The sequence below is a fragment of the Hemitrygon akajei genome, chromosome 10 (assembly GCF_048418815.1).
Source record: "Hemitrygon akajei chromosome 10, sHemAka1.3, whole genome shotgun sequence".
In the NCBI taxonomy this organism is placed as follows: Eukaryota; Metazoa; Chordata; class Chondrichthyes; order Myliobatiformes; family Dasyatidae; genus Hemitrygon; species Hemitrygon akajei.
Window position 1 is genome coordinate 17,778,271 of NC_133133.1, and position 17,941 is coordinate 17,796,211.

At 38.5% G+C, this 17,941-nt stretch overlaps 1 protein-coding gene across 2 annotated transcripts in view; it reads right to left on the reverse strand.

Moving 5' to 3' along the window:
- The window catches only part of LOC140734181 (myotubularin-like), a 134,871-nt gene that overhangs the window by 58,368 nt on the left and 58,562 nt on the right, over window positions 1-17,941 (reverse strand). For both annotated transcript variants that reach the window (XM_073057827.1, XM_073057828.1), the window contains exon 6: window positions 10,997-11,098. In XM_073057827.1, the coding sequence (XP_072913928.1) occupies window positions 10,997-11,098 (102 nt within the window). The remainder of the gene's footprint in view (window positions 1-10,996; window positions 11,099-17,941) is intronic.

Here is a 17,941-nt window from a genome sequence, read left to right on the forward strand (position 1 = left end):
GTTGGTTCATTGGGCCAGAAGAGCCTGTTACTGTGCTGTATCTCTAATATATTAAAAAATGCCTCAGCCAGGAAAATGGTCATTCCAACAATTAAGTACTTCCTCATTGTGCTCTAAATTGTTATCCTAGATTGTGGTGCTCAAGCTACAACAAAACATAATGTGGTCCATCTTGCATGAAAGGATGTGGTAACACCTGAAGTGTAGCATACAACTCTGCCGACCCCACTATACAAAGGATGCCAAGGTTTTGGAGAGCGTGCAGAAGAAGTTTACCAGAATGCTGCCTGGATTTAGAGAACAAGAGGTTGGAAAAACTTGGGTTGTTTTCTCTGAAGTGGCAGAGGTTGAGGGGAGATCTGATCGAGGTTTAGAAGATTAAAGCAGGCAGTATCTTTTTCCAAGGATTGGAATGTCTAATACCAGAGGGCAGCTTTTAAGGTGAGAGGTGAGTAGCTGGAATGCACTCCCTGGGGTAGTGGTAGAGGCAGAAACACTACGCAATTTTAAAGGACATTTAGGCTTTACAATTCAACCGCCAGGACTTAAGAACTTTTTAAAAGCTATTATTAATGCTTTTTGAGATAGTGATTTAGATGCATATCATATTTTTTTACTGAGTTAAGTATTGTATGTTATTAGTTTTGCTACAACAAGTGTATGGGACATTGGAAAAAAAGTTGAATTTCCCCATGGGGATGAATAAAGTATCTATCTATCTATCTAGATAAGCATGTGAATGTGAGGAATATGGAAGGATATGGACATTGTGTAGGTAGAAGAGATTAGTTCGCCATTTGATTCATAATTTGGTTGGTTAGGGGGCAACAATGTGGACCAAAAGGCCTGTTCCTCTGCTGCAAGGTTCTATGTTCTGATACCCCACAGGAAACATATACTTTCGAACCTCAGCACTGTCCAAGATGGTTACAAAAACTTTTGCACCATAGTCAATATACACTTAAAAAAACAATGAATTCTATTTCTGACTGTTAGTGGGTCATGAAACTGGTTTGAATAGTTGCTGAACAATTTTTAATTGTTTGCCTTCACTTTAGGAATTAATTACAATTATTTTAGTCAGGACAAGAAATACATTGTGTTGGACTGAAATAATCACTTCACTACCACTAAAAGTTCATGGGCACCAACATTAAACCTTCTGTTAGCATAAGACAGTGTTTCACAACACCTGGTCAATGTACCTAACAATGCACAAATTTGAACCATATTTTAAATATTCTGTTGGTCTTGTCATTCTTTAAGTAAGTTACATGCTGCAGAAAGACACAAAACAAAAGGCAGCATTGACAGAACACCTACAAGTGGTACTGAAGCAGTTACAATGACTTGTTGTTTCTAGTTTATGGCACTGAAACCTCTCCTCACAGAATCAATAAATTAAAAGTTACTTAGATTCCATCCTGGAAATACAGCGTACAAATTTTGGAACTTGGCAGATAAAGTAAATCTTCCACTTTTTGTATGACTCATGGGCAGGTGTTTGTCTGAAAAACTATTGACAAATTTGTTTTCACTGACTGAACTTCAACATTCAGCACAAATGAAAATAGAAAATGCTGGAAACACTGAGCAGGTTATGCAGCATCTATGACTATAAAAATAGTTAAATTCATCCAAAAAAATAGCTCTGTAGTGTTGGCCAAGATTTTGATACTCATGTTTCGCAACCAGGAGTCAAAGATCCTTCAGAAAAATACATACAACCTAAAATAAACTCGTTTAAAGGTCATTAACCTCACCACAGATGTTTACCAGTAGCATTTTCTGACTTTATTTCAGATTTTCAGGATATAGGGTCTTTTGTTTTTGGATTCATACACCCATTATCTTTTAAACTTTACAAATTCAAAATAATGCGATTTGGAAACAATGTTCTTAAACACAAATACACTGGATATAACTGGGAAAGATTTCGGAAAAGAATAATGTCTGTCAATCAACCAGAACCTTATCAGGAGTTTGAGTTTCAACACCTTTTCTTATTATATCATTGTTAAATTCACCAACCAAAGACGTAAACAAATAACTGTGGAGTTCTAACGACTACAAGTTCATTACTTGATTTATTAGCAACTAGAAGTCTATCCTCAGAAACATTTTATTTGGTTTAAAGACCTTTCAGGTTGCCTGCTCAATCTTTGCTTTTCTAATAATGTGGTCCCAACCAGTTCAATCTTTCTTGATGTAATAACTGGTCAATTCTTGTGTCTTCCTTACAACTCTGTCTTCTAACTTCCCTGCTGTTTCTATAGTATTTTTCAAACCACGTACAGTACTCATGCAGGAGAGGGAAATTATCCTATCAAAGCAAAACACAAGAGCTAATTATACTTGCCAAACCTAAACAAGTTCCTTAATACTGAACTATGACCCCATTACTGAAAATCCCAAAAGAAAATTCTCAACCAACAAAACTCAGTCTATATGACCTATAGAAAAGAAAAAAAAAGACATCCGTTGTCTTGAAACACAAACTCTTCCTGAAACTCTTATAGTAAAAGGCATTTCCATTAATTTCTTGGATGAGTTAGCTGCCTTTCTCACAGCAGAAGAGATAGAGACATGAATTTTAGTGATTGTAAAAGGAAAAAAAACAAAGAGTTAACCATGGAGTTTCCCACTAATGCACCACGAAGCTATAAATAAGCTTCACTGGTAGCCACACCAAGCCACAATAAGAACAGAATACTTATTTCAGATTCAAATCAAAGGTATTTAGACAATTTTTCTTCACTTTAAATATGAATGATATACACTGCAAATTTAAACTTGGATTAAGTTGTGTTTTTTTTTTGCAAAGATGAGTCTATTCTTATTTCATTCATTCTAAAGCTTGTGTAAATGATAATGATTGAAACCATACGTGCGAGAATTGAGACCTCTAAGCAATTTGTACTATACACATGGAATAAATGGCATACATAGGTTATTCTTATTATAGGCTAAAAGACAAGAATACAAAGAAACCAAACAACTGAAGAACATATTTTTCAGCAAATCTAAGTAATGCTTAGCCGGCCAGTGGTGTAGTGGCATCAGCAACAGACTTCGAGTGAATGACCCTGAGTTCAAATCTGGCCGGCCCTTTGCATGCTTTTCATCTGTGCTGAGTTGAGTATTGAGCTAGCAACTCAGCCTTAGTTGCTAGCTCAATAGACAGCAATAAATACCACGCAATGCATCACAAGACACAAGAAGGAACAACAACTAAGTAATGTTGTCCAGTAAATAAGGAATAAGATTTGATTTCAGGATAACGGTGCATCATGAAATCATATCTTTCCTTCTCTATGCTACACTAGTGTGCATTATTCTGGATTTTCAGCATCTGCAGAATCTATTGTGTCCATCAGTGTATCTCCCCCTTTAAATCATTCCTTAGAGTTTAGCCTTGACCAACCTTAAATTCATCTACTGCGGTAACTCTTTATGGACATGGCATTAAATTCATTTTTGTAATGCTACTGAGAAAATCTTAGAATATTTACCAACATCAACACAACTATGTACACACAAGTTATTATTGATACAAATGCTGTTACTAGTAACAAAAATTCCTCACTTTTTAAAAAATAAAAGCATTCACAGGAGTTAATTGTTGTTTGGATCTGTTGGCTGAAAGTGTAAGAAGGTCATTGTACGCAATCACTTAACAATAATTTTCAATTTTTAATAATAAAACTTCTGACATAAGTCTTTCACTAAAAACACTTCAAAATCCCCAAAATTAGAAGAGGTCAGATTGTTAGCTAAAACTTGCAACTGTAGCATTTGAAGCCAAATTCAATCTTCTGTTTTTCCTGATTCTTCTTCATGACCAATCTGATCTCAAACTGTCCAGCTTAAATTTGGGCAATGCCAACATGTTACCACTACCATGCAATTTTATACAAAAAACAAAAAAATCAGGCTTTAAGAAAACTAATTAATTGATTTGTCCAAACCTTTCAAAGGAACCCAACTTGATTTTGCATTTTGCAAGATTGACCATAACAGTTAAATGCATAGGATTATTTTGCAATAATGGATCATATTTAATTCACCAAGAAACTACTTGATTCAATAAAGGAAAACATTAATCAAAATTTGATTATAATATCTTTACCACATCTTACATAATCTACAAAATTCACAAAATACAAAGCAAGAAAGACCAATCATGAAAGTGCAATAAGTATATACAGCTACAGGTTAAATAAAAAGTTTACTTTTCAAACAGTCTCTAAATCAGCAATAAGTGAAGTTTAGCTTGGATGGATCCTCTTGTGACAAGTGCAGCAAGCACTTCGAAGGACCACAACTTCACCAGCACAAGGACACAAAAGGGGCAAGAGTAGGCCATCTCGCTCCTCAAGCCTGCCCCATCGTTCACTGTAATCATGGCTGATCTGCCTCCATCTTCTTCATCTTTGCTGCTCAGTTCCCCACAGCCTCCAACGACCTGATTGTTGAAAAATTCATTCACCTCCTCTAAATACCTCATATTGAATGGTAGCCATTAGACATAGAAGAGTCAGGCCATTTGTCTCAATGAACCTGTTGTACCAGCATTGGGGTGGGGGTGTGTGTTGAAGAAACAGGTAGATGGGTTACCCATGCACATTTTTTGTTCTTGTGAAGGTGAGAAAATAGCTGTACTACTCCTTTAGTTTATAATGGGTGGAATTAATCATACAGATCTCAATGAGACCAGCATTGAAGATCAAGGTTAGGATTATGAAGAATAGAGTAAATCAGTAATTGTCATCCAAATCAACCCATTTCAATACAGCTGACTCTAACACACCCTTGAATATTGGGGCAGCATGGTAGTGTAGTGGTTAGCACAATACAGTACCAGTGACCTTGGCTTCAATTCCCACTGCTGCCTTTAAGGAGTTTGTAAGCTCTCCCCATGATCTCGTGGGTTTCCTCCAGGTGCACCGGTTTCCTCCCACAGCCCAAAAAAAATACCAGTGGGTAGGGTAATTGGACTTTGTAATTTGTCCTGTGATTAGGCTAGGATTAAATCGGGGGATTCCTGGGTGGCATGGCTCAAAGGGCCGGAAAGCATACTCCACGCTGTATCTCGATTTTAAAATATTAAAAATAAATATATCTTTGTTCCATTCCTAATTTTATCAAAGTCTAATTTTCTATACATGAATGCTCCGGATGGCTCTTGACGTGAGTTGGCAGCGGCACATGATGAACGTCGAGCTCTATGACGACCTACTGATGCTCCCTACTAAAATCGAGGCGAAAAGACTGCAATTAGCGGGGCACTGTCTACGCCACCCTGAGCTACCTGCCAGCCTAGTCATCACATGGGAGCCCAAGCATGGGAGGATGAACCTTGGACTATGAACCCAAGACTATGATCAACATGCTCCTAGAAGATAGCGGTGCGGCTAATGTAGATGAACTGAACACACTGATGAGGGACAGGGAGGAGTGGAGTATCTGGCATCATGCCCGACGCTGGCCCCCTAGGCATGAGTTGACGTAGTGGATTTTTTTTTTTAAAAATCCATTGAGATGCAGTATAAAATGTTAGAAACACTTGGCAAGTTAGGCAATATCATGAAGAAAGAAACAGAATCAACATTTGAAGTTGAAGCCAATTAATATTTTTCTTAAGAGGTAGATAGGTCCTACATCAGTGGGACCCTTATCTAATAAACAATGTGCCTGCATTGGAAAGGGTCCAGAGGAAGTTCACAAGAATGATCCTGGGAATGAAAAGGTTAATATATGAGCAGCGTTTGATGGCTCTGTGCCTGTAGTTGCTGGAGATTAAAAGAATGAGTGGGTTATCTCATTGAAACCTATCGAATATTGAAAGGCAGAGACAGAGTGGATGCAACTATTCAGTCACCAAAAGCTCATCCTCAGAGCAAAGCTAGCTTTTTTCACCTGCTCTCTTAAATATGCAGTAGTTTTTTTCTGATTTCCTATCACTTACACCAAGGATAATTTACGGTAGCCAATTAACCTATCAACCTGCACTGCAAACTGGAACGCTTGGGAGACCACGCAAACTCCACACATATCACCGAAGGTCAGGATTGAAAGAAGCAGCAAGACAGCAACAAACTGCTATGCCACTGTACGGCCGTCCTTTCTCATAGCAGCATCAGGATTGGCTTTATCATCACCGACATACGGCATGAAATTTGTTGTTTTATGACAGCAATACAATGCAAGACAAAATTTTTATGGTATAAAAATAAATAGTATGAAAGTGGAATAGTGATGTTGGAAAGTGGTGTTCATGGATCATTCAGAAATCTGATGGTGGTGGATGTCCTTAAAATATTGAGTGTGGGTCTTGGGGGTCCAGTACCTCCTCCCAAGTGGTAGTAATGAGAAGAGGGCATGTCCCAGAAGGCAAGGGTCCCCAATGATGAATGCCACTTTTTTTGAGGTGCCGTCTCTTTATTGCCTTTTGAAGATGACCTCAATAGTGTTGAAGTTTGTGCCCGCGACGGAGCTCACTGAGTCTACAACCTTCTGCAGTCTGTTTTGATCCTGATAACCTGCTGAGTATTTCCAGCATTTTGTAGCTTTGTTTCATATTTCTAACTTCTACAATTTTTATTTTCATTTCCATTAAAATACACTGTGCCGCAATGAAAATCCCCCCCTGGTTTGCATATCATTTATTCACACATAGAGCTTTCTAGTAAACTTACTCCACCCCCACTCTGATGAACCAGATCTGACAGGATGTCTAAAACATGAAGTATAACACAAAAGATAGCTTAGCAAAGATTCATGGATGCCTCTCTACACTCTACACCTTTCAATGAATATGTGAAGCACTGTACTGACAACTACATGTCTGCACCACACCATGTTGCAGCAAGAGCTGTACAACCTGAACCCACTTTGCTTTACAGACAACTACACATATACCTTGTGTTGCTCTGGGCTTGCCAAAGGTTTAAATGTAATTAGTTTTTGACTCAAATCACTGCCTCACAATGAGTTGGCAATTTTATTAAAAAGACAAATCACCCCTCAACCTGTGACCCCTCCCCCATATTCTCAAACTTGTTAGCTTTCCAGAGAATTCCTTTCACTACAAAGTCTGAAACACTTAACTGTTTCACTTCATTGATGATGCCTTTCCCAAAAAGTGTCTGCAATATTTTAGCACTTTTATTTGTTGAGATGAGGCATTTTAGTTAAATTCCTCACGTCATATACAGTACTGTTCATGTCTTATCACATATATAGGTAGGATGCCTGAGACTTTTTGCACAGTACTGTAGTAATTTTATGTATTGCACTGTACTGGTGATGCAAAAAGAAAAAAAAATTCATGACATATGTGAGTGATATTAAACCTGATTCTGATATGGGTCTCTATTGTGGACTGAGAGTGGGAAGGGGAAAGGGAGAGTGGAATCATGATTGGGAAAAGGGGATGGAAGTACCAGAGAGAATTCTGTAATGACAAATAAATCAATTGTTTGGAATCAAATGACCTTGTCTAGTGTCTCAGAGCTGAGTATGTCTGTACCTGCGCCACCCCTCAATCCTGGCACACCGTCTCTGCCACCTGACCCACACTCCTCCCGGCACTCCACTCTTACCAGAGCCTGTATCTCCTTCACCAATCAACGTCCCAGCTCCTTACTTCACTCCTTCCCTTCCCAGTTTCACCTTGTGTTTCTCTGTCCCCTCCCCCCATCTTTTAACTCTACTCATCTTTTTTTCTCCAGTTCTGCTGAAGGGTCTCGGCCTCAAATGTCGACTATACTCTTTTCCATAGATTCTGCCTGGCCTGTTGAGTTCCTCCAGCATTTCGTTTGTGTTGGTTGGATTTCCAGCATCTGCAAATTTTCTCTTGTTTGTTACAAACTCACTCTCTGCTCCATGGTTGACAAATACAGTACTTATATACCCTAGCAATATACGTGTGCCTAAGACTTGCACAGTACTGTAAAATCAATTAATGGCAGTCCAGCCTTCATTCAGTGATCCTGTCTTTTTTCACATCAGTGACAGGACACTTCATATTCACATTCATGTCCAGCAGAGGTCACTGGAGAGCAAAACAGCCATAAAACTGGAACTTTGGGTAACTTTAATTTTAAAGAAATAATTATAAAATCACATAATAGTTCAAGATAGAAACAGATCCCATCCCTCATGAGGTCAATGAAATTGTTTTCCCCAATTCTTCGAAGACATTGGAACTAGACAGATGTTTGTCCTTCAAAGCAAACGTTTTTGGACAGAGAATTTAACTTGCTTGTCACTCACTGTAAAATGATTTACTGTTTATTCAAAGCATATGGCAATATTTTAAACACATTAAGGAAAATGTACAAGAATACATTGCTCCTAAAGAGAAACATGAAGGGGAACTTCTTCACTGAAAAGGTGGTGAGAGCGTGGACCAAGACAAGAGTTTGATTTCAGCATTTAAAAGAGATTTGAATAAGTACATGGGTGGGAGAGTAAGAAGGGATATGGTCCGGGTGCAGGTCGATGGGACAAAGCAGAGCAATAGTTTGGCACAAACTTGATGGGCCGAATGGCCTGTTTCTATGCCATAGAGGGAGCACAGAAGTTGGAATGCCATCTTTCAAATGACATACCTATCCTCCCAGGTACCCGTTCGATGATAATTGGAGGAGCTGTGAAGATAAAGGCTGTCAAAGGATATAGATCAGTTGGAAATTTCAGCAGAGAAATGCCAGTTGGAATTTAATCCATACAAATGTGAAGTTCAGCATTTGCAGGATGCTTGTGCAAGAAAACATCAGTGGTGCAGCCCACCCAGTTATTGCAGATTGTCAAATTGGCTCAATATGATCTATCAGGTGACATAGCCAAGCAAACTTTGGTCAAACCAGCCCAACCTTGTTCTACTTGCTTGACTTTCAAAACTGTCTGGAGGTGACAAGTAATCAACTTAAAGTTATTACTACAGATGGGTCACTATTAGAATTGAGCATCTTGCCACTGGGACATAAACTGGGGGTATTGTAAAGAAGGAAATGACACTAATATGGACTGTTGTGGAAAAGAAATTCAGATCAGAATACAGGGGAAGACCATAAAAATCAATGGCAAACTAGGAAAAAGTTAATTGATTTCATTGATATACAATTTTTCAGTATTTCCCCATATTAAATACACAATGGAAAATGGTCTGAATTTAAATATACCTATGGCTAATTTGTGCCATTGTGAGCAACATGAAGCTTACCAATGGGTGGTGTGGGCCAGAAGAGCCTGTTACTGTGCTGTATCTCTGAATAAGATCAGCACCAAGCAGTACTATGAGAGAACTGGCACCACTAAATATTATGATTGAACTTGTATCTCAGAATAATTTATCTAATGCTCTGGTGTATTAATACACCAGCTATCTTTAATGCCCTACTATGCAAGATGCCAACTTATACCAAATTCATGCTCCACAATGGTAAATTGTATTTAATTGCAAGTCCAAATGGTGACAGGTCACTGAAATAGCTATAACACACATCACCAGTCAATGACATTTTTTTTCGCCAAATGTTTTGTTCATAAGCTTAACACAGTTGGATTAAGTCTATCATTTCCAACCCTCCATTGATTAATAGGAAAAAAATGGATAAACTACCCTATTTATGCATTTAATGACTGAGGAGCACCTGTACAACATACTTTGCATCTTGAGCAACAGACACAAAATGCTGGAAGAACTCAGCAGGCCAGGCAGCATCTATGGAAAAGAGTACAGTGTCCTGATGAAGGGTCTCGGCCCAAAACATTAACTAATCTTTTCCATAGATGCTGCCTGGCTTGCTGAGTTCCTCCAGCATTTTGCATGCATTGCTTGGATTTCAAGCATCTGCAGATTTTCTCGTTTGTACATCTTGAGCAGCAAGGCAAAATATTGCAGCAAGCTAGGATATGCAAATCAGTATTCTAAGACACAAGTCATAGAAGTATCAGAACAATGCTTTCAAAGCAGCTATCCAAAAGACACTGGAAATATTTTCACAGAGGAGAGGGACACTTAATCATTCTTACCCATGTTTAATTTAGATTCCTCTTGAGATTTCATTATTACAAGTTCCCATTTCCCAGCACAGTACCCGTGAGCCTAATGCGTTTTCTTTAAAAGTGGTTTTACAATACATGCTCCTGCCATTTCCTCTTTGCAGATTTTTTTGAAGATAGCCAAAATCTGATGTGCCCTTCTCCTTAAATGTTTAACATTGTGCATACATGATTAGAAAATTTAAGGGAGACATTACCTTTAATAAAGCATGGTTATGTAATATGAAGACAATTAAGCTTTTCTTAGGAAATAATAAACAAAATAAATTATTCATATAACGGCAAATCGCCTGATAACAGAGCCAATTGCTTAGGAAACCAAATCTTAGCAAATAGCAGGACCACCTTTAAGCAAATGTCTTTGTTGCGTTCAGAATTAATTTATCAAAGATGTCGTGCATTTGCAAAATGAATCCTCCCCTCCTCCTAATCCAGGAGACATTCAAAAATTATCAATTTAAATACCAAGCATTTCATTTTAATTAGAACAATCAAAGTATCAAACAGATGTACAAATTCATTTTCAATAAAAATGCCAAAATGGTAAGCAGATATTGCAACAACATATTTATATTATTTATATATCTTTTGTTAATCTCCTCAAAGAACATTGTTATGATAAGGCAGTGACCTCAAAGGCAATGTAACTTTTCCGAAAGATAAGGCCAACGCACAAGAAAAAAAGCTTTGAATTTAGAAAATACAAATACATTAAATGAGTAGTTTTGACATTTCAAATCTATAGCAGCCAAATGGAAACTACTCATCAACATTTCTGTGGCAAACCTTTCGATAAAAGGCTTCCATTTCACAATTTAAGCTTTTGCTCAAGCAATCTAAATGGATCATACAGTCACTACATTCAATCTGGATTAATCTTACAATTTATTTATTGGCAGAGTATATTAACAATAGAATTCCTTACCAAGCCACTTGACATAGGAAATGCATGCTTTGTAAGATTCTCAAACATGGATTTTCTGCTGCGACCTTCCTGTTTGAGAGCAAACCTCAGGTTTCGCATATCCTGTGAAAGGTGAAAAGCAGCTATATCACAGTGTGCAAGATACAGGGCAGTCTAGATATAAAAGATAGAACATTGTAACGGCTTTTCAAAGCTACGATGATGCAGACATTTTAACCTTGAAGCTTGGAATTGAGGCTTTGTAAGATAATTAGAAAAATACAGAATATTACAGCAACTGTATTATGTTAGAGATCAAGTCATAAACTTAGGGATTAGATTACAGAATTCCTAATTCTTGGAAAGAATTAGAAAATAAAATCTGTAAATAGATTAAGGAATTGAATAGCGGATCCAAAATTAACATTCAAATTTATTTTAATTACCATTTGGAAGGGGCAGGTATTAAATATAGGAAAAAAATTTGAACTTCAATTTGCTTAATTATTGGGCATATGGGGGTTTAAATTGTACTCCTGAAACCTAAGCATGTGTTCCACTATAGCACATGCAGTACTGAAGGAGTACTCTTCTGTTCAAGACATTCAATTAAGTTTATCCTCTCCTCAGGTGGACATTAATCTCTCCATGGCAATATTCAAAGGAAAAATATGTTCTTTCCAATCAGAAGTGATTTCAATTAAACATGCAAGATCCCTGGAGGAGCTGCCAGATGGAAGCTGTAAAAATGTTTCCCTAGACTGGGGGGGGGGAGGTGGTCTATTGTATGTCATCTTTTGCTTTTATGCTGCCTTTGACTTCTTTTGTCAGCAACGGTTGCCTCATCCACTCTTTAGAATGCTGCTTCTACTTTGGGATGAACTGTTCTGCATCTTCAGAATTACTCCTAGAAACTAAAACCTCTCCTATTCTAATATCATTCCTGTCAGTGACCCCTTCCCATCAACTTTGGTCAGCTTCTCTTTCATGCCTATGTAGTTACCTTTACCTTTCCTCAACTGTAATACTGATATACTTGATCTGAGCTTCTCTCTCTCAAACTGCAGGGTGAATTTCATATTATGACCACTGTCTCCTAAGAGTTCTTTTATCTTAAGCTCCCTTATCAATTCTGGTTCATGACTTGATCAGCATTTCTGATCTGGCCATTGTTCACGATTGCATTTAATTTTAAAAAAATTACACACCACTAATTCACACAGAATTGTTCACTGTATTCAGAGACTTCAATGTTATGTTGGAAAGAATTGCATCCAAAATTGGAAGAAAATGGACTAGATTTTGAAATACAAATACTGGAAAGCTAATTTGTATAGATAACAACTGCTATTGGCACATACTGTTACGAGACAGAAATCCATCAGGTGTTGTCTGAGATAATAAGACGATAGGTGCAGGAGTAGGCCATTTGGCCCTTCGAGCCAGCACCTCCATTCACTGTGATCATGGATGATCATCCACAATCAGTGCCCCGTTCCTGCCTTCTCCCCATATCCCTTGACTCTGCTATCTTTAAGAGCTCTATCTAACTCTTTTGTGAAAGCATCCAGAGAATTGGCCTCCACTGCCTTCTGAGGCAGAGCCACAACTCTCTGGGTGAAAGAGTTTTTCCTCAACTCCGTTCTAAATGGCCTACCCCTTATTCTTAAACTCTAGCCTCTGGTTCTAGACTCCCCCAATATCAGGAACATGTTTCCTGCCTCTAGCATGTCCAATCCCTTAATAATCTTAAGGCAACACGAGTGAATCTGCAGATGCTGGAAATAAATCTTATATGTTTCAACCAGATCCCCCTCATCCTTTTAAATTCCAGTGTATACAAGCCCAGTCACTCCAATCTTTCAACATATGACAGTCCCGCCATCCTGGGAATTAACCTCATAACCTACACTGCACTCCCTCAATAGCAAGAATGTCCTTCCTCAAATTTGGAGACGAAAACTGAACACAATACTCCAGGTGTGGTCTCACCAGGGCCCTGTACAACTGCAGAAGGACCTCTTTGCTCCTATACTCAACTCCTCTTGTTATGAAGGTCAACATGCTATTAGCTTTCTTCATTGCCTGCTGTACCTGCATGCTTACTTTCAGTGACTGATGAACAAGGACACCTAGATCTCGTTGTACATCCCCTTTTCCTAACTTGACACTATTCAGATAGTAATCTGCCTTCCTCACATTTATCCACATTAAACTGCATCTGCACTCACCCAACCTGTCCAAGTCACCCTGCATTCTCCTAACATCCTCCTCATATTTCACACTACTACCCAGCTTTGTGTCATCTGCAAAATTGCTAATGTTACTTTTAATCCCTTCATCTAAATCATTAATGTATATTGTAAATAGCTGAGGTCCCAGCACCGAGCCTTGTGGTACCCCACTAGTCACTGCCTGCCATTCTGAAAAGGACCCGTTAATCCCTACTCTGTTTCCTGTCTGCTGACCAATTTTCTATCCATGTCAGAACTCTACTCCCAATACCATGTGCTCTAATTTTGCCCACTAATCTCCTATGTGGAACCTTATCAAAGGCTTTCTAAAAGTCCAGGTACACTGTATCCACTGGCTCTCCCTTGTCCATTTTCATAGTTATATCCTCAAAAAATTCCAGAAAATTAGTCAAGCATGATTTCCCCTTCATAAATCCTCAAAAAATTCCAGAAAATTAGTCAAGCATGATTTCCCCTTCATAAATCCATGCTGACTCAGACCGATCCTGTTACTGCTATCCAAATGTGCCGCTATTTCATCTTTTATAATTGACTCCAGCATCTTCCCCACCACTGATGTCAGGCTAACTGGTCTATAATTCCCTGTTTTCTCTCTCCCTCCTTTCTGAAAAAGTGGGATAACATTAGTTACCCTCCAACCCTCAGGAACTGATCCTGAATCTATAGAACATTGGAAAATGATTACCAATGCGCCCACGATTTCTAGAACTACCTCCTTAAGTACCCTGGGATGCAGACCAGCAGGCCCTGAGGATTTATCAGCCTTCAGTTCCATCAGTCTACCCAACATTATTTTCTACCTAATGTGAATTTTCTTCAGTTCCTCCATTACCCTAGGTCCTCTGGCCACTATTACATCTGGGAGACTGTCTGTGTCTTCCCTAGTGAAGACGTATCCAAAGTACCTGTTCAACTCGCCTGCCATTTCCTTGTTCCCCATAATAAATTTACCCCTTTCTGTCTTCAAGGATCCAACTTTGGTCTTAACTACTTTTTTCCTCTTCACATACCTAAAGAAGCTTTTACTATCCTCCTTTATATTCTTGGTTAGCTTACCCTCGTACCTCATCTTTTCTCCCTGTATTGCCTTTTTAGTTACCTTCTGTTGCTCTTCAAAAGTTTCCCAATCCTCTGGCTTCTCGCTCACCTTTGCTATGCTATATTTCTTCTCTTTTATTTTTATACTGTCCTTGACTTCCCTTGTCAGCCACGGTCGCCCCCTACTCCCCTTAGAATCTTTCTTCCTCTTTGGAATGAACTGATCCTGCACCTTCTGTATTATTCCCAGAAATACCTGCCATTGCTGTTGCACTGTCATCCGTGCTAGGGTATCCTTCCAGTCAAATCTGGCCAGTTCCTCCCTCTTGGCTTCACGTCCCCTTTGTTCAACTGTAATACTGACACTTCTGATTTTCCCTTCTCCCTCTCAATTTGTAGATTAAAACATCATATTATGGTCACTACCTCCTAATGGCTCCTTTACCTCAATTTAAGATGTCATAGAGCATATATGTCAAACTCAAGGCCCGCGGGCCAAATCCGGCCCGCGGTGGAATTATCTCTGGCCCGCGAGATAATATCTAATTACTATTAAAGCTGGCCCCAGTAATCGAAGCGCCTATGGCGTATGATATGGCTAATGCTGAGTTTATTCAGGTACCAGGTTTTCAGGGTTTTTAGTGTTTATTTGGCAGTCTTGCTCGGCAGTCTTCTTCATAAGAAACGGAATTTGTAAAGTGAAACACTTTGTAGTTATAGCAGAGACTGAGACACATGAGAGCAGGCTGAAAAAACGGAGGCAACGAAAGCTGTGTTCGCACGCATCCGACTGATCCGGCCCGCATGAAGCTGCATTTTGCTCAATCCGGCCCGTGACCTAAAATGAGTTTGACACCCCTGTCATAGAGTCATAAAGTACATAAATTACTACAGCACAGAAACAAGTCCATTGATCAATCCTAGCCCACGCCAACCTGGTCTTCTGCCTCATCTCATCTACCTGCATCCAGACCACAGCTGTCCATACCACTCTCAACCATGTATCTATCCAAACAATTCTCAAATGTAACAACTGAACCCACATCTACACTCCTTCAGAAACAATGCACTACAAAGATTTCTTGAATCAGTGTTCAAATATAATTAATGGGTCAAATTTCTGAGTTTATCCTTGAGATAATGACTAAACTCATCATAAACATTATGCTTATCTACTCTGCTGCAAGTTTCATATAACAAGGACCAAGAATCTGCACAGAAACATTATCAGAGGTTACTTCAGTGATTCTTAAGGGATGTCTTGGTTGTGGAAAGATACTGAGAGTTTTCAAAAGTTAAGAGTTTTGGGCTTCCTTAACTGAAAGCATGGCTGCCAACAGCAGAACAACTAAAATCAAAGATACTAAAGATAGGATTTTAAACAGCAGTGAGACTGAGATAGAGTGGAGCACAAAGATGTTGCAGAGGCAGAAACAGATGATTTTAATAATGGCATGGATGTGGTTAAATGCTTTTTATGGGGATGAAATACCGTACCAAGGATGAAAACAACTGTCAAGAAAAACAATCAAATTAATTGCAAGGAAATGGAGTTTGTCATTTGTCATGACCGTGTGATGGTTTGCGCAGTGCTACCTTGGCTTGGGGCGAGAGTGTTTAATTTCGGCTTTATCTGTAAAGAGTTTGTCTGTCCTCCCCATGATATGCATGGTTTTCCTCTGGGTGCTCTGGTTTCCTCCCACAGTCCAAAGTTAGCAGATTAACTGGTCATTATAAATTGCCCTGTGATTAGGCTAGGGTTGAATAGATGAGTTGCTGGGTGTTGAGACGGAAGGGCCTGTTTGCACTGTATCTCTAAATAATTTTTGTCTACAGAGAGTGTTGTATATTTTGAACAGCTGACTAACGAAACAGTACAAACATCCACAAGGACTGCAAATGGACTGGATAATTCGGTCAAATAAATAACTTTCTGCTCTAAAGAAATTAAGGAAGAAACTTAAGAGTGTGAAATTGGCAAAATAAGCAGACAATGCTTGCAAATGTGTTTTTGTTTTAAAAGAGTGAAAATCATAATCTTTAGAAGGTTAAAGAACTCATACAATGCTCCTTATTTTCATGTTTTTAAGATCTGGCTGAGTCTGTGCAAATGAGAAAAATCCAAAGTTTGATCAGTAGTCTATGTTAGGTAAGGGATGGTTAATTACAACTATGGTCCTGATCCCAAATAGCGTCTCTGCTGGATGTCCAATGACAATAGGATAGAGTGCAGAGGATAGAATAATGAATTAAATATCTGGTCAAGATTCACACATTACAGATGGGCCATTACAGTAAGGAAATAGAGGGCAACTGCTGCCAGGTAACTTGTACTTCTAAGAGTCAAGTCCTTTAGGACAGGAAAACAACTAAGATATTTGACAAAAAAGACACTGCAGATGCTGAAAATTTGAAGCAACATACAAAATGTTGGAGGCACTCAGCAGGTCAGGCAGCATCTATAGAGGAAACTGAATGATTGACATTTTGGACTGAGATGCTGCTCATGATATTTGATAGAAACAGTGAAAAAAAGTGTTTTATCAATACAAGGTCGGTTGGTTCCAAAGTACAGCTAACTTACTTAATGTCTCAAGCTTATTTACATTCAAATCACAATCCAGCAATTGATGAATCTGACCCTGTACAAAATGCTTCATGTTACTTACTTTCACTTATTTCACATCACTTGCATCTATACCACAAAGTCACAGTTAATTCTTGTGACTTGTCATTACAAGTTATTCAGAAGAGGAATTAAGGCATTTCATGATGCAGGGGGAAGACTCCACCAACATACCATTGTCTTACAACAGATGCAGCAAGATGTTAAATAGCCCATGGGTGACCTTGCTGGAAATATTTCTTCAATCGTGGCCTTTTTAAAAAAAAAAGTCTTCTTGAAAAACACAGCTGCACCACAAAGACGTTATTCAATCGGATGATACAGAGCAAGCAAATGTTGACAGTCTCCTTAATTTAAATCAAATTCCTAGCATTGCTTTAAAACAAATGTCACCTCAACAATTTCAAATGTCTTTTTAAGATAAATACTACACTGAGCTTCATATTAAGACTATACGAAATGTGATTCAGTTTGCTGGGAACTGATATCTCCCAGAACACTGACTTTATTGACATGTCCCTTAGCTTACCATGTGTTACGTTGCACATTAAAAAGTACAGTGTATTTTTAAAAAATATATATTTTCAACTACATGCACATTGATGTTGGATGAATACAGCCCCAGGAGATACAAGCCATACCGCTAAAACAGCATGTTTCTCTATTTTTCTCATATCTTGTTTTCTGTTCAATTTTAAGTTGACTCTTAGGATGTATTTATTTGTTACTTGGAAAAAAAAGCCTGAAAAGAGGTGAGCCACCCTCTCCAGGGTCTACCACTAAAATCTGGTGAAATTATTTACAATCATCTGCATCCAATTAAGAACATGTTGCTTCCAGCTGAACTGAAGAGAAGGCAGTCTCTCCAGTAGTGGTACAGTAATCTGAGTAGTTTAAAGGCACGCTGTACATGGCAAAAAAAAAATCATTCGGCATTACTCATTATTCTTCAGAGTCTAATTTGAAATTGTCACATCAACGATTTTACCATTTGTAAGCTGACTCTCTGGTACACTCTTCCTTTAAGGCCGTTCATTTTCTGATTGC